The sequence below is a fragment of the Protopterus annectens genome, chromosome 1.part0 (assembly GCF_019279795.1).
Source record: "Protopterus annectens isolate FY-2018-M chromosome 1.part0, PAN1.0, whole genome shotgun sequence".
NCBI classification, from domain to species: domain Eukaryota; kingdom Metazoa; phylum Chordata; order Ceratodontiformes; family Protopteridae; genus Protopterus; species Protopterus annectens.
In genome coordinates, this window is record NC_056725.1 from 493991121 (window position 1) to 494012533 (window position 21413).

Sequence of the window (21413 nt, forward strand, 5' to 3'; positions counted from 1 at the left end):
TGGAATCTGTATTCTTTCACTTTATTTTGATAAAATCATAGCAGTATTTGTTGTATTGCAGAACAAATGATGTATAAGAATGTGTGTTAGTATCAAAATATCTGGGTTATGGGTAATGTAGTAGATATTGAATGGTGCACTGAGGATTTAACATTTATGTGGATAAAATAAGCCTGTTTTCTGTTCCACTGACTTTTTTTCCCCATGGGATTGTAGTGGTGAATTATGGAAGGAGAAGATAAAAGGCTGCTTTCCAAGATGTAGTTTCAGTATATATTTATTTGCTTCAGCATGAAGTAGAAAACTACTAATCTTTTATGCACAATGTTTGAGAGCTAGTTTTTTTTTGCTGTTCATGTTTTTTTTTTTTTTTTTGGTGTTTTGTTATACTTGTTTGTTGTATACGAGCTGAAGATGACAAATTCTTTTGTCACTCTTTATTTTTACATTTGTGGTTTTAGATGTAATTTGGTAGTGGTTGAAGTTAAATTCGTACAACATGTTTTGATGCCATCAATGTACAGGCGCTGGTGTGTAAATTTGGGTGATAACATTTACTTTTATTAGCTACTTATTTATGGAACTATTTGCATAACCTTTAGTAAGACAATATAAAACAGCGTCAAATTATACAATGAAAAGAGGCAACAATAAAACTAAGAAAATTCTTGGCAGCAGTGTCATCTATGATGTTTGTTGGGCATGGGATTTGTTAGCTTTATAAGTTGTTTTTCTACAAGCTTCAAAACCTTGACTTTTTTTTCTTTCAGAGTTTGTGGCTCCAACATCCATGTTTACGTTCGTAGTACTGGTCATCACCATCGTCGTCTGTTTGTGTCATGTCTGCTTTGGTCACTTCAAATACCTCAGTGCTCACAATTACAAGGTAACATACTAAGGGAGAGGGAGATGTCTAGAATTAATTGCCGCATCATGTGATCTCTTACATACAGTATAGGCATGTATGGAAGAGGAGCCTGGATTAAATACTGTGTGCTGTAAATACATAGTCCGTGGTGCAGATTCCACTTCTGTCTAAACATTCAGTTTTAAACTTCACCTAGCAGAATAAGTTACCTGCTGCCCAGTGGCAAAGGAGAGTAGATTACATACCACTTAACTCAGTTTTATTTGCTGATTTAGTAAATTACATGGATGGTATATAGCATAGATGATTAACTCTGTGGCTTGTCCAGCTGCTGTCAGTGTCAGCTCTTCCTTATACCTCTTCCTTTTTGGGTTTGCATTTTATGTGAATATCTAATGAATGGAAAACAAACACAGAAAAAAGTATGTATTTTTTTAAATGGTTTGGTGATCCAGTGATGTGCCTGATATTGATGGTCCCAGGGTTGAGGACTCAAGTGCCTGCCTGTGTCCAGAGTGCCACTAAGACAATCTATACAAGCAAAATCAAGGCTAAGCTGTTGTCCTGTTGGAAATAGTTACCAACCATCTCAGTATAGGAACAGCCAGGTGGGCCCATATCCCATCATCCCCAGCCTAAGCGTCTTCATCAGATTTATTGAGATTGGCCAATTAAACATTGTTCATTTTTTGAAAACTCAGCCTTCCTTTGAACAGACCTAAGAAGTAAAAGGAAACCCCTCCCTTTAGACTCAAAGTTCTTGGATTCAAAAGTGGATGAACTGGCTTATGTGAACCAGATGTCTTCCCCTCCATTTATAAGTCTGGTATTAAGGACATTCTGTCTTCTGCAATACTTCCAAAGAACATTAATTTGGAGGTACTTTTCATATTATGAAGGACCACTTCAAACAGGATTCTAAGGACTTCTCTCCAGACCAAAAATGATATTGGAAACTGTTAGGCCTGTCAGAGCCTAAGGTGTTCACCATTAGTTCAGTTATTGAAGCCTTGGAAGATGCTGTTTCCAATGCTTTCTTGAGGCCAGATTCTCAACCACCTGCTGTTAGGAAACCCAACCAGTTCTGTAGGTTTGGGGACTCCTATAAATATCTCTACAAGAACCCAATTCCTTATTCAGTGGTGGTGTCCTTCACTTTCATTATTGGAACTATTGAGGCTTCAAACAAAACTACACATCCCGATAATAGGGAAAGTAAGGTTCTTAACAGATTTTGGAATAAAACTTACACCTTTGCTACACTGGCCTTGAGGGCCCATAATTGCAAAACACACATGTTGAAGTTCCAGGGGATTCTTCTGCCCAACTGAAGAGTAAGGCAGAGGGAATTGCAGACAAGGATCCAAAAGAGGAAGTGATAGAGCTGTGTGGCCTCAATTCCTAGTTGACTAAGCACTCCATAAAATGTGACTGTGATGCTATGCCTGCATTATGCAAGTGAGCAACTATGTGGTCAGTTTTAAAAAGACATGCCTGGCTAAGGAACCCACTACTGCCAGACCATGTCATAGCAGAACTCCTGAATGCTCCATTCGAGATGGAGCTTCTCTTTGAACACCCTTGTGGAAAAGATGATGATAAACTGGAGGAAAATGGGAAGGCCTAGTGGTCTGTACCCTAGTTTTTCACCCTGCACCAGCTTATAGTAGAAACTATCTTACCAAAAGTTGGCATTTTACCGTAGTCAGGAGAAAGGAAAGCAGCAAATGGGTAAGAAAGAACATTACGGAAAGATGCGGCCAGATGAGAAGTGGAAGCCTAGGGAAGTGACTCATTCTTGCTCATCTTTCCCTCACCCCACCTCAAATCTCACCCCAGCTGACAACTTGTCTAAACCCATTTTGCAAACTATCCCTCCCCAAAAGATAGAAAGCCATTTAGGCCACTTTCAGGAAAAATGGATAACTGCCACAGCAACAGTGGGTGCTAAACATCTTGGCATTGGGATACTCATCACAATTCATACAAAAGCCAAAGTTCTGAGGCATTACATCTATTCCAGGAGATCAAAGACATTTAGTGTAGTCCCTGCGGCAATACTTCCTGGTGCATCGAGCCATATATAGAGTACCAGGCAGAGAGGAAGGACATAGGCTGCAAAATGTTCCTGGTTTCAAAAAAAAAAGATAGATCTCCGAGATCCGCCTTAGACCTACCAAGTTTACACAAGTTCCAAATGGTACCAAACTTCAAAATGCTAACTTTGCAGGGCTTTTACTTCTTCCTTTTCCTCAAGCATACATTGTTACCTTGGACCTGTAGGATACCTACATACATGAACCTATAACCATGTTGCACAGGAGTTTCCTTAGGTTTGAAGCATGAGGTTGCCAATACCAGTTTAGGTTCTTGGGCTTTGATTTGTTTGCAGTACACACAAAGTGATTGGCTTTAGTAACAACCTATCAGAGAGGCAAGGGCATTCATAAATAATTGTATTCATATGATGTCCTCAGCTAGGCAGAAACATTAGAAGAGATGCCAAAGACCCTCCAGTTCAGTCTGAATTGGTTTCATAACTTAGATCTACCTCCCTGTCTCTTTCACTCTCAAAATCTATAAAAATCCCATCTGATATAATCAAGGCAGGCCCTGAGCCTTGGGGAAATGCTGGACATAAAAGAACAGAGGGCCTTTCTCCCTCAGAAAAAGTTCTCTTTCCAGTACAATACTTTTTATCAGAAGCTCAGCAATACAAGATTATTGTACAGGGCATTGTTGAGAGTGCTGGGTTACATGACTTCTTACATTTGATGCTGATGAAGTCTTGTACACAAGACGAAAGCGCTTATTCTGCCTGTTATTAAAGAAGTTTGCCACCAATTGTGGGATTGGACCTTTGCTTTTTTGTTGTGGTTGAGTGTTCTAACATTTGATGGCCACCTAGCAAGGCTTCACATGAGGAAACTGAAGAGGTACCTCAGGAGCACATGGTGCCAACATGCCCATTTTATACAATGCCTCATCAACATGTTGCCTTGCATCCTGAAGGAGCTTTTGGGGTGAATCAAACAAGTACACCTCAACCAGTGATACCTTTCAAACTATGACCAGACACCCAACAGCTCACCACATACCCCCTCAGACATAGCATGGAGAGCCAAATCAGGAGAGCTAATAATCTAGGGGACCTAGGACAAAGTCCATAAGAAAAAAGTAAATCCGTATAAAAGTGATGACAGCAGTAATCCTGCACATCCTCGTAGACAGCATTGCCGTGATGTGGTACTTAAACTGTGGGAAGCCTAGACATACTCACCATACAGGTTAGCAGTGTATGTAAGAGAACTTACCTAGGATGTGGTGATGACATTTGAGGCCCAATGCATCTTATTACAGGAAAAGTCCTTAGTAGGCCAGCTAATCAAGGCATCGGTGAACCCATACAAATGGATACTGAACAGAGACATATTCCTAGAGTTAGTTCACAAGTGAGGGTTGCTAGAAATAGAACTTTTTGCTTCCCCAGACAACAGACATATCAAGAACGTTTGCACTAGAACACCAACAGCAGAAGCCTGGGCAGCAGACACCTTCTCCGTGAATTGGCTGAGCCATTTACTCTAAGCTTTTCTGCCTATACCCATAATCCCCTGGGTCATGCACAAGGCAAAGAAAGACAGAGAGAAATGCTATGCGTAGCCCCTTTTTGGTCAGAGAGAGCAGTGGTTCTCCCTGCTGCTCTGTCTGGTAATGACATAATTGGTACTGCTCTCTGAGGACTTCTTAAACTACAACAAGGGATCATTCGTATGACCCAACATGAGGATCTAATGCTAAAAGCTTGGATGATCTAGCACTTATTCCATTAAGGCACATATTCGTAGAGAATGTACTCCTGATTTTGAGGGAGGATAGGAAACCACATACAAGGAAATCATACCTAGACAAATGGAAATGTTCTTCTATTGGTGCCAAAGGGGTGGCCAGGACCCAAGAGAGGTACTGTTGTCCAAAAGCCTTGGATATATCTCAGAGCCTTTGAAGTCAGGGTTATTCTATGCCTCATTGAAGACAGGTTTCAGCCATTTCAGATTGTCTGTCATGGTAGCCCCCATTCTGTTCCCTATGACCAGTACATAAGAGAGAGTTTACTCTCCCCCTTGTAACCTCAACTGTGTCAAGAGGAATGTACTTTACCCTCTTCTGAGACAGCTGCTTCAACAACTGTCAGATAATTGATCTGGAAAACTACCCTTTTAATAGCAGTGACTTTGCTCAGGAGAATTTCAAAATTGCAGGCAAGGAGTCCTTCTTAATCTCTCATAAGGACAGAGTTATGCTCCACACCAGTCCTTTCTTCATGCCCAGGGTTGAAACAGAAGTATCCTTAAATCAGGCTTTCCACCCCCATTTGTTCTCGACTGTATCCCTGGACAAGTGGGAAAGGATATTGTACCCTTTTGCATAGGCAATTTGAGATTTTACTTGGACAAAACAAATAAGAAGGAATGAGTTTAGGTTCATTTCCTTTGCAAAGGGTAAAGAGTGGAAGCCTGTCTACAAGGGCACCATTTGTAAATGAGTAGCGCACTGTATTTGTTTTGTTATTTCCTTCAGAGGCACAGATGTATTTCTTAGAGGGGTTACTACCCAGGCCATCCTGGAAGCACTTGATTATCTGTCCACACATATGCCAAACATTGCAGTCTGGGTATTGTTTCTAGGGCCAAGGCAGGATTTGTCCTAGACATTCTGTAGAGGTCTCTGTACAACAACTACTAAGGGACAGACACCCAATGGTCCAAAAGCATTGACATTCTTCCATCAAGTAGATATTGAAATGGTGAACCATATGATAAACATAGTACAGTTGGTAGAAACTTGGAATAAGTGCCAATAACTGAGTATGTCCATTGTTACAGTACCATTTCCCAACCTTCTCCCATCTGTCTCCTTTCTTGAGGACATCCATGGGTTGAGATGGGTGCCTAGACCACACATTTTCCCTCACCTCCCCTTTTAACTACTCTGACTAGATCCCCTCCTTCCACATGTTGGCATACAGCCTGGAGAGGCAGTTTGGGGTCTTTTGATTGGACTTTATTCCTGTAGGCTTAATCCTCCAGGACAAATCAATGCATTGTTTTCAGTTTTTTATACCTACTGATAGGGCAAGAAAGAACCAGAGATAACTTAGATGGACATCCCTATTTATACCACTGATTTCCTGACATCCTTGTGGAAAGGCATCTATCCAGCCTAACTGTGGAAGGGTTCCAAGCTCTGGAACTCTTGGCTGTGTACATACGGTCTTCTGTGGTATAAATCCCAAGAGTTATTACTGCAACAGTAAACACACTCAGATCTCTTAAGTTATTTTGAGTTCCTAACACAGTTGTACGTATGGTCTCTTCTTGTGTGTCCCTTCCCATGGCCACCCTTTCTTTTCCCCATTCACCCTATCCAAAGCTCTTGTCTCTAACAAAAGGCCTTTCAGATTATTTTATTTTAACCTTATCCCTAGCCGTGTTAATCACTTATCTCCACAGACTTCTTGAAATTTTCACCAAGCTAATCCTATAGCACATGCCTCCATTGCATCACCCCCCCCCCTTCCTGCTCTATCATAAGATCGTCATTCAGCCACTTTGTATATCACCTGTTTCCTCTCCTAATGTAAATATCTGGTTTCCAAACTATATCGCTGTCCCAAGAACTTAAATACCTCTCTGTCTGTGCCTTTTTCACTCTCACATTATAGTCCCTCAGCTTATTTCTTACTCTGAGTAATCGCATTAGTTACCCATTCTGAGATTGCCTAAACCTCTGAACTATATAAATTATCAGTCCAACGGTAGCAAAATGTAGCATCCCTTGACCCATGTCCACCCCCTTCCCTACATGTCTGTCATATGGCTGGTTGTGTACAAACACCAATGTGATGCTATCACTTTTACTACCCCCTCTCCGTATGTCTACCATCCACTGTCTTTCCAGAGCAGACTCGTTACTCCCTTGGCTAGGTACTTTCATTTTTCTCCCCAGTCTCCTGAATAGGTGGCTGTACCTTTATCCTTAAGTAGTTCTTATCCCTTAGCCAGGAGCAAGTCAACTATCTCCACTTCTCTCTTTCATTACTGCTAGTGATGTCTGAGGTTGGATCTTTAAGTCTGATGCCCTACCAAACCTCCCAAAGATATATGACACTCTTGATAATTGTCTTGTGCATCTCCCAGTGTAAGTATGTAAAAATATCATTTTACTTGTCTAAGATTACTACAGCTTTTTCACAGCCAACATAAGGATTCAGTCTGTTTTTGTCGTGCAGGCACTGTCCTCTGTCAAGCAGTAGTGATCATTTAAATGTAGTCAAGTAACTGTTTAGTTCCCACAGTTTACCTTCTCATCACCCACCTAAAAATAGCCATGTTCCAACTGTGTGAATCTTGACATTTGATAATATGTTATCAGGTCTCCTTGCAGGAAAGCCAGTTGCAGCATGCTGCTTGAACCCCGACCCTGATCTCCTTAAAAAAATAAATAAACCAGGATCATTGAGATACACAGCAGAACAGTGAACATCACAAAACCAAATCCCCCATCACTGAACTGAAAAACAAATGAGTTCATACACTAACACTGAAAAGAAAAAAGAATGATTAAAGCATTTTGTCAGCAGTGACTTAACTTGCACTCTCATATGGGGGGGAGCACTTTGTATCTAACATCCTCTTTATTTAAATACATTAAATCCATGGTTGCATAACCATGGAGACAGGGCAAGCAGAAGAGGAATTTGAAAGTGCTGCAGTACCCGTCTGCAGTGTTCCACTTCTGTACACAAGTTTCTGAAACTGCAGCTGCAGTTCAGAAAACAATCTTCTTGGTGCCTCCCCTCCTCACGCTGAAGAGAGATCAAAACAAAGAACATATAAACAAGAAATTACACTGTAGATGTTGATGTTCACAGAAACATACTCACATGCTCCAGAGTCATTGCTAGCTGTGTGGGACTGTGTATGATATTCTACACTGCATACATAATTAGAAGTTATTCAAAAACAGAAGAAATAAAATGGTCGCAAAATGTACGGCTCTAAAAACATATGATTTATTATACTCGAACAAGGTAAGTGCTTTCACCACCTTCCTGGTGGCTTCCTCAGACCATAATAACAGTAGTCATACTCATTCACATTTCAGTACAATTTTACTTACATTTCATAGATTAAATACACATGCTGCTTGTAGTACCAATCCGTCACTTCCGGTATAACCAGGCGCATGCTCCCTAATGCAGCACACGTGACTCGGCGAGCAAACCCAAGATTTCTTAAAAAGGCAGTTCAAATAGCAATTCAAAAAACATACACATATACAGCTTACATGTAAGTCTACATTTCAATCACTTGTAACTGCAGAAAAAACCTATATAAAAGGGCCTCATAGAAACAGACAACTGGTGCCAGAGCCATGGCCTCAAGCTAAACACCAAAAAGTGTATAGTCATCCCCTTTGGCAAAAACAAAGTGCCCACAAATTACCACATAGGTGGTAATCCATTAAGTACAGAAGAAGTCATTAGGGACCTGGGGACCCAAGTTGATAGCAATCTCTCATTTGACAACCACGTGGCCAAAGTGGTTAGAAAAACATTTTATATAGCCCACCTAATCATGAAGGGATTCACATCTAGATCAGGGGAGGTCATTGTGCCTCTTTACTCATCCTTCATCAGGCCCATAATTGAGTACAATGCCCCTTTTGGGATGTACCTTACCAGACACCTGCAGCAACTGGAAAGATCCCAAAAGTACCTCACCAAGAGGATCAAAGGGCTCAAACAGATGCCATATGCTGCCCGGTTAAAGAAACTCCAGCTCTAATCAGTGGCATACCGCCTGCTCAGAGGCGATCTGTGCCTGACGTATAAAGCCATGTCCAACCCGGAATTAATGGACATGCTGCACCTCAGAAAATCCAAATCCCATCGAGCTACGCACTCGAGAAACTTGAACCTCAGCACTGAAATAAATAGGACATGCTGGAGGGACAGATTCATAACCCAGAGGCTCCCGTCACTCTGGAATAAAATCCCAGTCCAGGTTAGGCAGAGTCCCACATTGACTCTCTTCAAGAGGAATCTTGATGAGTGGATGGGAGATCGTAGGTTTACCCCAGCTATCACTTCTGTGTCACTGTTAGACAGAGGCACAGTATACTAACCTCAAAAAAAGGCATAGCAAAATTAATTTAAAATGGGTGGAGAAAGCCAAACACACTCTGGCTAGGCTTATAAATGCCCTAGGGCAGATAGCCTAGTATGAACCTATGAACCTATAAATGCAGATTTAAAACTATACTAATATAAAGAACCTCATTGAAGTATATATTGTTATAAAATGTTTTCATAAATGTATGTATGTATATATATATATATATATATATATATATATATATATATATATATATATACACACACACACACACACTCAGCCAATTAAGCATATAAAATATATAAAAAATTATAAAAATGCAGAAAAAATGAATATATAATATATATATATATATATATATATATATATATATATATATATATATATATACACATACACATACATACATATATATATATATATATATATATATATATATATATACATACACACATACACATATAAACGTGCACATCAAATACTGTAAAACAAGGATTTCTATTAATTTCTAACCCCTCTAGATTCCAGAATAGGCTTAACTGAAGGAATTCTGAAATCTAGAGGGGTTAGAAATTAATACAAATCCTTGTTTTGCAGTGTTTGATGTGCACGTTTATATAAGTGTATGTGTGTGTCTATATATATATATATATATATATATATATATATATATATATATATATATATATATATATATATATTCATTTTTCTGCATCTTATGTGCATATATTCATTTTTCTGCATCTTATGTGCATTTTTTATATATTTTACAGTGCTTGCATTGGCCTTCCTTCTTAATCAACACCATGTCCACCAGGAGCATCAGTTACCCTGCTCACAGCTTGAGTAAGTGGCCAAGTTCGTTTGATCATCTGGATCACTGCCTCATCATCTTGTCTTCCCCACTTGAACTACCATAGTTGAAGTACTACACCTTTTCAATTTTTCATATAGAGCACATTTTACCAGATTGGACAATCTCTGACTAAATTTGTCATCTCTCGTTGTTCAAGTACTAAGCTTTTGCTGTTTCCTAACGCCATTTGCAATACTTTGTGTAATAGTACTCAGCCTGAAAATTAAAATCTCTGATTACTAGTGGGAATCACTTAGCAGGCACTATTTTTCTGTTACTTGAAAATGGGTCTTAAATCTGGGACAATAAAACAGTAATGGGCAAATTTTGCAAGATTGGTTGAATCTCTAAAGTGTTTTGAAACTGATCTGCGTTGCTACTTGTTCTTTCTGTGTGTTTTGCAGTCTAGTATTGCTAGCTCAATGTTTTGCCAATAGCTGATAGACACTTTCATTTCAGACCTGGAGATAGATTGTTTTCATTCCTAACAGCATTCTGCCACCTTGTGTTTTTCTCTGATGTGATTGCAAATGGCATTTAGCAGTACTGATAACACTTTGTTAATAAGTTGGTGGTTGGAATTTTTTTTTTTTTTTTTTGCACTTTACTGTAGGGGGACTTCTCTTGTTATTTCCTCTGTCCCTTTCATTGTGTAAGCTTTGTACTTGTCCCCCCCCCCCATAGGACTAAGACTAAAGTTGTGTTAGTGAACTTTGTCAGCCACTGGAGTAGCTAATTATATCACCTGCCTTGGATGGCCCTACTGAAAAAAGAAGTTATGTTCTTACCATAACGTTCCATGTGGAGTGTTTATCTCGCCTTTGTTCTTACACACGGGTTCAGAGCCGATCCTCGGCTCCGAGTCGGCCGCATAGCAAAGCTTTGCATCTTAGAGAAGCTCGAGACCAGGCTATATCCCACAATCCTCCCTGCCATTACTTAGATCTAGTTTGCAAGCAAACCAGACCAACCATAAACCTCAGGTGCTAAGGCTACACACAGCCACAAAAAATCAGAGACACTATCTCACTGACAAATTAACTAAAGGGTAGCGAAATATACCCCATGAGGTAAGAGACAATATACCCGGAAGAGGTTAAGGCATGTGGACCAGACTCTAGTCCTACTCGTTCTTGAAAACGTGAGGGAGGGAAGGGAGGGAATGTAAGAACAAAGGCAAGATGAACACTCCACATGGAACGTTATGGTAAGAACATAACTTCTTTATGTGAGAGTGTTCAATCTCGCCGTTTGTTCTTACACACGGGTAGCGTCCCTAGCTCCGTCACCCCGAGTGACTCATGGAAGAACATTCCTAAGCACAGTGGAACCAAAAGATGTCCTGTCTTTGGAGGCTTTGTCAACTCTATAATGAGCGATGAAAGTATGTGGTTTAGACCACGTGGCTGCTGCACAAATCGTGTCCAAAGGCAGGCGAGCTGCATGAGCCAAGGAAGTGGAAACGGATCTAGTAGAATGGCCCTTAGGTTTGGTGGGCAAGGCCTGATTCGACTTAGAATATACAAAAGCAATACAATCAGTAAGCCATTTAGAAAGTGTACGTTTTGTAACTGCCATGCCCTTTTTATTGTCTGCAAACGTGACAAAAAGTTGATCTGTTTTTCTGTAATCTTTAGTCCTGTCCAAATAAAATCTTAGCTGTCTGTGGACATCTAACTTGTACAGCATATATTCCAACTTGCTGGTATGGTTTTTGAAAAAGGTAGGGAGTTCAATGGACTGATTAATATTTATGAAAGAACATACCTTAGGAAGGAAAGATGGGTTTGTTCGTAAGGAAACTCTATCTGGGTGGAAAATTAAGTAAGGTGGTTTGACTGATAGTGCTTGCAGCTCTGAAACTCTTCGAGCTGAAGTAACCGCTACAAGAAAAATTGTCTTCCACGACAAAAACATCAGGAGGCAAGAAGAGGCTGGTTCGAAGGGTGGCAACATTAGTTGCGACAATAACAAATTTAAATTCCATGGGAATAAAGGTTCTCTGACGGGCGGTCGAAGATGGAAGGAATGTTTCATAAAAGCCTTACAAAGCCTGTGGGACATAATAGAAGAACCGTCCTCACCAACATGGAAGTTGGATATGGCCGCCAACTGTACTCTTAGTGTGGAAGTAGAGGCTCCTTTGTGAAAAAGGATGGATAGAAATTCTAGAACTTTATGTAAAGGAGCTACCAGGGGGTCCAAGTGTTGGCTTGATGCCCAGTACACAAAGCATTTCCATTTACTCCTGTAGAGTTTTGTAGTGGAAGCCTTATGAGAGGCAACCAAAATGCGTTGAACTGCCGGAGAAAGTAGATCAGACCTGGCTAGGCGGGGAAGTGGAGCAGCCAAGCTGCTAGTTTGAGGGATAGAAGAGACGGGTGAGGAACTCCCGACGAATGTGTCAGTAGATCTGGTACTGGGTCCAGGATCCACGGTTCCTCTGTTTGATGGGCTCGAAGAAAGGGGAACCATATCTGTCGAGGCCAGAATGGGGCTATGAGTATAATTGTCCTTTCCAGGTTCCTGGCTTACTGAAGAAATTTGGGAATCAAGGGGGTAGGTGGAAATGCATATAGGAGACCCGGGGGCCAATCGTGTATCAGTGCGTCCCTGGGGACATCCCCTGGAGGGGGTAGAAGGGCAAAATAGCTTCTGCATTTGGTATTCATCGGGGAGGCAAATAGATCGCAGCAAGGCTGGCCCCATCTGCGGAAAATTCTTTCCGCCACCTGTAGCTTGAGGGACCACTCGTGAGGTAACAGGATGGCTCTGCTCAACCTGTCCGCAATGACGTTGGATGACCCCGGGATGTGCGTTGCTATCAGAAAGTGACCCGTGGACTCTGCCCATTGCCAAATTCTCATGGCCTCTCTGCATAATGGGTAAGATCTGGTTCCCCCTTGTTTGTTTATGTACCAGACTACAGACATGCTGTCTGTCTGAACTGCTACTGTTCCTAGAGGTAGGAGGGTTTGAAGGTGTTGCAACGCCAAGAACACTGCACTCATTTCCAGAACATTTATGTGCAGGTTGTACTCCATGTTGGACCATTCCCCTTGGACTGTTCTTCCCTGAAATAGTCCCCCCCACCCTATCAGGGAAGCGTCCGTGGTTATCGCGGCCATCGGATTCGGTAGAACAAATGGACGACCCATAGTGAGATCCTGACTGTACACCCACCATGAGAGGTCTCACTTGCAAGAATCTGTTATCAGAATCTCGTGCGTTAGGGGTAACTGCTGGAACGACCACTGTGTGAACAGCAGCCATTGGAGGAGCCTCATGTGCAATCTCCCCATAGGAACTGCAATCAGGGACGCTGCCATGAGTCCCAAAACCTTCAACACTAGTTTGGCCGAGGCTTTCCTGCTTTGCAGTAGAAGAAGAACCTGTTCCTTGAGGGATGAAGCCCTTATTGGAGGGAGCTTTATCAGTGTTAAGCGTGTATCTAGGTCTGCTCCGATGAATGAAATATGCTGTGAGGGCAGTAAGGCAGATTTTTCGAAGTTTATGGAAATCCCTAGGTGGGACAAAGGTTGAATGTATAGTCTCTGGCTTGTATGAGGCGATGCTCGGTGGTGGCGGTGAGGAGCCAGTCATCCAGATAGGGAAACACCCGGAATCCTAGACATCTCAAGTGAGACGCTACCACTGCCATGCATTTGGTGAATACCCTGGGGGCTGAGGTGAGCCCAAAGGGCAGGGCACGAAATTGAAAGTGACTGGCTCCCAGCCGGAAGCGCAGGTGATCTCTGGACGGTCTGGCCATCTTGATGTGGTAGTACGCGTCCTTGAGATCTATCGAGTACATCCAGTCGTCCTTCTGCAAAAATGGAAGGATCGATTGAAGCGTGACCATCCGGAACTTTTCCTTCTTCACGAAGGTATTGAGATTGCTGAGATCCAAAATGGGTCTCCAGTCCCCTGTCTTTTTTGGAACTAAAAAGAACCTTGAGTAAGTTCCGGATCCTTTTTGGTCTGCCGGGACTGGCTGAATGACTCTTTTTTCGAGCAGCTTTGAAATTTCTATTGCTGCTGGGCCTCGCAGATGGGATGGCACATCTGGAAACCTTCTTTGTTGGGGTGGAGTTGACATGAAGGGGATTTTGTATCCTCTGGTTACAATTCTTTTTACCCAGGAGTCTGAGGTGAGAGTTAGCCAGGCCTGTGGGTATAAAGCCAAGCGACCCCCGACTGCCTCCAGAGCAGGACAGTCGGGCCCCCGTTCAGGAGTGCTGGAAAGGCTTACCAGGGATAGGATCCCTGTCGCCTTGATTCTGCGGACCCCCTCTGCCGCCGGGGTGACGTATTCCATTTCTGCCCCCCCCTCTGCCTCTGGGGGGGGGATCACTCTGTGTGGCCTGGAAACATCCCTGGGTTTTACGGAACCACATTTTTCCGCCTCGTTGCCCTTTGGGGTACGGTCTAGATGGAGCGGAAAAATGGACTCCGACAGCAGACAGAGTCTTTCCTTCTTGCTCACACCGAGTTAGTGTCTCTTTCACTTTGGGCCCAAAAAGAGTGGCACCATCAAAGGCGCATGAAGGAAGACTTGAAGGCTTCCACAAATGAGCACAGCCGCATCCAGGATTGTCTTTGTAGAGCAATCACTGAAGCTGCGGCTCTACTCAGTCCTTCAGCTGCATACAAGATGAGCCTCATGGACGAGTTCACTATGGAGGTAAGGGTGTTAAGCTGTGCTGTTACCTTATCTGAAACAGCAGCATCTGTGTTACCCTGGAGGGTATCTCTCAGCTCCTTGATGAGATCCCTCTATAGATGTGTAAAGTGTGTCAAATAATTTAGCGAACGCATGGAAAAAGTCGCTGAACTAAAAACGCGCTTCCCATATCTGTCCATAGTTCTAGAATCCTTATTAGGAGGATGAACAGAAGAGGAAGACTCAGACATCTCCTTTTTAGTGGCTGCAGCCACCACCATAGCGTCAACCGGGACTCCTTTGGTGAGATAAGTCTTGTCCTGGGGGGCGGTGATAAACTTGCTTGGTTTTCGAGGGACCGGTTCCACTGTGTCCAGTGTCTCCCACTCCCTTCGAGCAATTAAATCCATTAATTCATCGAAGGGCGGAGTAGCCCAAGAGGTAGAAGGTTGAGCACCAAAAGCCTTCAGCAACACCGACTCGTCCTCAGTGGGGTTAGGGACTGCCAATCACCCCTCTGTTTTAAAATCTCCAAGATGTCCGCAAATGAGACATCCTCAGAGGGGGAGTTTGGGGACCCCTCTGCCTCATCCAAGTCAGTGTCAGATGTTAGAGATTCCTGCGGGGAATCCAAGTGCCTCCTCTTGCACAGTCTTTTCCTCGGAACCTCATCGGAGGGGGCTTCCAGTGAGGCCTCCGAGGAACAGGGGGCACCCTCTGGGGGTGGCTGAGGCAATAGTGCTCTACGCTTTGGATGTGTCGTGGGAACAGAAACAGAGAGTGGCTCCTTAGGGGAGGGAGAAGACGCCTCCGATGAAGTGGTTGTCTGTGTAGACAAAACCTTCCTCATAAGGTCAAAAACCCCTGAACCTCGGGTCGAGGACTCCCCCGGTTCCGAAGAACATGGAAGAATCCCAGACACAGGGCCCGTGGGCCTCGACCCCGAGGACGGAGCCGAGCCAATCTGCGCCGAGGCCCCGAGAGGGAGAGAGTCGGCACTGAAAGGTCGGTACGACTCTCGGTCCCGGAACCGAGGAGAAATCGTCGACTCCACGACTCACCTATAGGTTCCGAAGGAGTCGAGGTCAATGGTGTCGATCATGCAATGGACGGTTTCGGCACCGAGGGCTCCACTATCATCGGCTCATCCTCTCCCGGCTCCGAACACTGGATGGGTCTCGAAGGAGGACCTGTTGGAGATAAAGGGAGGCCTTCTAGTTTCGACACCAATTGGGAGGAAACTGCAATCAACTTGGAAAGGGCCATGTTCTCTATAAGTTTCTGCATGACACAATCCACATCTGTATCGGATAACGGTCTGGAAGATCGGGTCTAAGGGGCCAAAGATGGCACCGACCGAAGAATGGAAGGTGGCGGTAGCTCCGACACCGGTTCCAAGACCTGGGGCTCAGTGAAAGATAAACGTTCAATGCTCGGCCCCGAAGTCTGTGGAACTGGCGAACGAACTTTCGAAGATGAACTCGGAGCCGATGACATGGGCTCCGACATCTTCGACCCCTTCGAGGACTTAGAAGCCTGGTCCGACTTGTCCAAAGCCTCCTGGAAAGCAGGCTTAAGAAGTCCTCTATCTATAAGTTTCCTGCGTCTATCTGTCATGACCCTCCCACTGAAGGAATGGCATATAGAGCAATCCTCTTGCAAGTGGAGAGGGCCAAGACAGTAGACGCAGGAAGTGTAGTTGTCAGTGATGGACATTTTCTGCCCACACTGACATCTTTTAAAACCGGATTTGGCTTTTTTAGACATAACCAGCAGTAAGACAGTTTTACTGTGAAAAAGTTTAAACACTAGCTATAAGTAAAAAAAAAATAAAATATATATATATATATATATATATATATATATATATATATATATATATATATATAGCTATAAGTGATAGAAGAGGTAGGCCCCAAAGGGAAACCTATGAAAAAATGACAGGACTAACTACAATAACACACACACACACCATAGTATGATCAAAAACTAAATTCCCAATAACTATAAGAACTTTTTAAGTAAAAATATATAACTATCTTATCTGAACAACAAAATTTTCTCTGGTCCGAGCTCTCTTTCGATGTGATCCGTTGCAGCGGCAAACTAGATCTGAGTAATGGCAGGGAGGATTGTGGGATATAGCCTGGTCTCAAGCTTCTCTAAGATGCAAAGCTTTGCTATGCGGCCGACTCGGAGCTGAGGATCGGCTCTGAACCTGTGTGTAAGAACAAACGGCGAGATTGAACACTCTCACATGGTTGTTTTCAAGTGCTGGATGCTTTTGCCAAGACAACTTTGATTAATTTTAACTTCTTCATAATTATGGTTAAACTAGTCATTAAAATATTTCCCACCCCCCCCCAATGTGAATTATTACACTCAAACTATTTATTTTATTTATCTATCTTTGTTTACTGGGAAAATCTGACTGGGATAAATCCCTTTTTCAGCTGAGGCTCAAGGAGAAAAGTTCCACATTTAACACTAGTTTTGACATACATAAAATATAATTACATGATATCGGAAAGAAAAGAAAATATAGGTAAGTATACGTAGATTAGAGGAAAAAACTTTACAATTGCTTACACGAACATCGTTTAGAAACAGCATGTATATGGCTTGCTCGGGTATATTCAGTGTTGAACATTCATTAGAAATAGACACAGGTTTGTATTATAACAAACAAAACAGTGCAAGAAACTTCTCTGTGTGGAAGATTTTCAGTCCATATATTTCTAGTTAATCACTGTATATAATCACATCAGACAATACTAGTAGAAGTAGCGAACGTAAACTCGTCAAGTCAAAAAATAATAATACAAAATATATAATTCTACAGCATTACTAAGTATTCGAAAGTAATCCAAGCAAGGCAGGCAGTCTGTTTCCAGTTGAAAATCCTTTATTAAGTACACAGACAAGCGATCCAAGTAAAACAAAAATAGAGTAATAATTTCCTCACAAGTTTTCTAAATATATATATATATATACTTTTTATCAGGCATGGGAGTGGTTTATTGTGCTGTAAAACAAAGTGTTATTGGTACACATGTTAAATTCACATCCCTTCCCCCATCAGTGTGACATTCGAGCTGGTCCTGCCCTACCTAGTAGATGTCATAATAATATATAGCCCTAATGTACTTTAATGGTACAGCTTATTTAACCAAATTATTAAGTAGATTATTAAGTCTGTGATTTTATATACAAGGCAATATACTACATGGCTGGAAATATATAAACCTTAGTTCACGAATGTCACACTGATGGGGGAAGGGATGTGAATTTAACATGTGTACCAAAGGAGAGGGGTACATATGATTCTTGAATGGAATGATTAATTAGGATGCAGATGGTAAGAGCTATGCATTCAGTGGTATCTTAAGGAAGTTGGATGGTAGATTATCTGGGGCATTAGAGCTGGTTTTAATTTTTGTAGGAGTATTTTTATGGTACTGACAGGAATAGGTTTGAGGGTAAAGGGAGCGGAGTTGTGAGAAGAAGACATAGTGGAAGCTAATACATTGTTGTAGAAAGATGAGGTGAGCTTGGCTACAGAGTCTAAGAAGGAGTTAAATCGGGCAGCAATAATATGATCAAGAGAGTTAGGATCTGGGCAAGGGGTGTCATTTCTGTCAGGAGTGAGAAGGGCATGGATACTGCTCCAAATTGTTTTGGGATTAGATTTTTGATTGTTATGAAGTTTGTAGTAGTAGGATTTATGATCGGCAACTTTGTTTTTTAACTTTATTATGGAGTTGTTTGTATTCAGTAAGAGAGTTTGGTGTTTTATATTTTCTGTAGTATTTCCATGATTTATCCCAGACATGCATAAGGGTTATAGTTTCTTTGGAGAACCAGGTGTCAGTTTTGTTTTAACCCTTTTAGTTCTAGGAGGAGCAAAGCTATTTAGTAGGTTAGTGAAAGAAGTATTAGAGTAAGTAACAGCATTGTCAAGAGGAAGATTTTTCAGGGGTTGCAGTTCATATGTTTTAAGCAGTCGGAGAAGGTTTAGGATTAAAGTTTGTGAGGGTATGGGTTGAGTTGTAGGAGGAGAGAGGAAGGTGAACAAGATACAAAGGCAGGAAGATGATCACTAAGGGAATCAGGTAAGGTCCCAGTGTCTGAAATATTTTTGGGATGGGATACTAATATCCAGTCAAGGATGATTAGGTCTGGTAGGAGAGTTAATTAGTTGAGTGAAATTGAATAGATTTATATTACGAGTAGTACTGGTTGAGAGAATAGCAATCCAGTTAATGGTGACATCACCTAAAAGTATTGTTTCATTACTTATGTTAGATGAAAACCAAGAGCGAATATCTTCAAGAATAGGGATGTTATTTCCAGGTGGAATATATAGGGCAGCTATGCATATGTTTTTATGGTTGTTAATTTTTAGGAGGGTCAGGGTTAGTTCAGCTGTTGAGAATTGGGGTATAGGGTTGGTGTAGGGGATCACTATTAAAGAGGACGAGAAACTTAGAGCTACTCCACCCCCTTTCTATTGAGTTCTGTCATTTCATATGATTCTATAGTTAGGGGGGATGATTTCAGAGTCTTTCAAATGAGGTTTGAGACAAGTTTCAGAAATAGATAAAATATCAGGGTGCTTATAGGACAGCCAAGCATGAAAGTTGGGTAATTTATTGCATAGACTTTGGGCATTAATTGTAGCAAAAAGGAGATATTTATTGGGAGAGAGTGAAGATGGCAAGTTTGAGTTAGTACACTGGTTGACCAGGGGTCCAGGATTAGGGTATATGTTGCCAGAAAGGTAAGACAGATTTGTTCAAGAAGTAGGGATAAAAGGTCTTTAAATGAGTTTGAGTTGGAGTTGAACAAGAGGAAGTAAGAGGAATTTAGTTTGTGAGGAACAGGGACAGTATTAGAAATATCAGTAAAATAAATATAGGAGCAGTAATATTTAAAGAAAAAATGTGGGAGGGGGGACTGAACTGTAGCTTCTGACACCAGTTCACACACAATGCAATGTACAAAACACTATTTCTTGTCCTCCACAATTATAACAACTAAAATTCTTATTACATACACAAGCAGGCTGTTAAACTGCTGTTCTAGATGCTGCAGGTGGTTTAGAATTGAAATATGGCTGAATGGAAAAGAGACAGCAGGCTGTTTAAATACCAGTGATGCCGGGTGGAAAATGTTAAGAGGAATTGCTCACATCGAACAAGCAAATAGAGAAAGATTGGGGCTACTTGGACTGATATAAGGAGTATTAGTATTGGTTAAATGAGGGGAGAGAAAGAGTTGTAAAGCTGTGACAGGGGGCAATGAGATAATGGTTAATCTAATTACAGAAAAGAGGAGATTGAGTCTTGTCAACTTTGAGCCTGTGATTGATATAATTTATGTTCCCCTGTTCAACCTTATTTAAGTGAGGAACGTGAATGACTAGCTCATACTTGGAGAAATGATAGCGATGGCATACTATGAACAGAGATATAACAAGGGAATCTAGCACCCAGAAAAATTCAGCAGTTTTGCACCTCCTAAAATAATAAAATATACTTAATATGTAATAACTGGCTGGTGCCCCAAACCAACCAACTAGGCTACAGCCCTGCCAGCCATGCTGTTTCTGTAGCTGATTACAAGAATGAACATATATGAAGATAGATTAGTTAGAGAAGTGTAAATACATTTAAAAATTGTAGCTTGGACCTAGTAATTTGAAAAGTAATAAAGACTAAATAGGAATACTTGGCAGTTATGCTATGTGCTACCTTCATGTTTACAGCTGTATAGAGGTTATGGTACCTACCAGAAATAATGTCATGGCAAAACAGCATCAACAGATTATATAACAAAAGGAGAAAACTTGGCCAGAAATAGTGCAATGCCCAGCAAGGTAAGAATTCCCTCATCAAATGGTGCATACTGTCTACTTCGACTGTTGACACAATTCCCCACTCGAGCATTGTAGACAAGCTCGCTAACTTAAGAATAAACCTCCACAAGGTAGCCATCTGGCTCACAAGAAAATGACAGAGGAGTCTACCTCCACAAAGAAGCCAGTCACTAGCAGAGTCTCTCAGGGCTCAGAGATGGGGTCGTGCTCCTGTTTGGCATCTGCTTCTCTGAAGTCAAGGCTAATATTAATGGCCTCTGGCTGACTCAGTGCTAAGAAGTGCATAATAGTTTCCTTTGGTAAGAAGGCCAACCCTGCAAGTTACTAAATTGATAATAGACCTGTAAGAGTAAGCCTAGAAGTCAGGGATTTGGAAACACATGTAGACAGCAGCTTGGCTTTTGACCATCACGTGTCTGTAAGAAAATCTTTCCATGTTGCACGCTGTATAAGCAAGGGTATGGCATTCAGGTCCGCATATGTCATTGCTCTATTCTACTCTGCCCTCATAAGACCAATCGAGTACAGTGCACCCTTCAACATGTACCTGACCAGGAATATGTACAACTGGAGCAACCACAGAGGTTCCTCAAAAAAAGAATACATGATACAGAAAACAAATCCTGCGCAGACCACCTCAAAGCATTATCCTTATACTCTCTGTCCTACGGGCTGCTGAGAGGTGACCCGTTCCTGACCTATAAAGCATCCCCTGATCAAGACTTAATGGACCTGTTGTACATCTGCAAAGCAAATAACGCTAGAAACACCAGATCCAGGGACCCAAACCTAGCCTGCGACATAGGTGGAACATGTTGGAGGGGCAGGTTTGTGTTTCTGAGGCTGCCCCTTCACTAAAACAGTCTTCTCATCAAAGAAGCAAAGTTTTTCCTGCACTTATTGAAGTGAAACTTTGATCATTAGATGGAGAAGCACAATTTTACCCCTGGTCTGGCACCAGTGTCTCA

The 21413-nt window shown here is 41.8% G+C and overlaps 1 protein-coding gene across 2 annotated transcripts in view; it reads left to right on the forward strand.

Annotated features, from left to right (window-relative positions):
• Positions 1-21413, forward strand: part of TMEM63B (transmembrane protein 63B) — a 2399602-nt gene that overhangs the window by 2324498 nt on the left and 53691 nt on the right. For both annotated transcript variants that reach the window (XM_044060665.1, XM_044060674.1), the window contains one exon: positions 771-886. In XM_044060665.1, coding sequence (XP_043916600.1) covers positions 771-886 — 116 coding nt within the window. The remainder of the gene's footprint in view (positions 1-770; positions 887-21413) is intronic.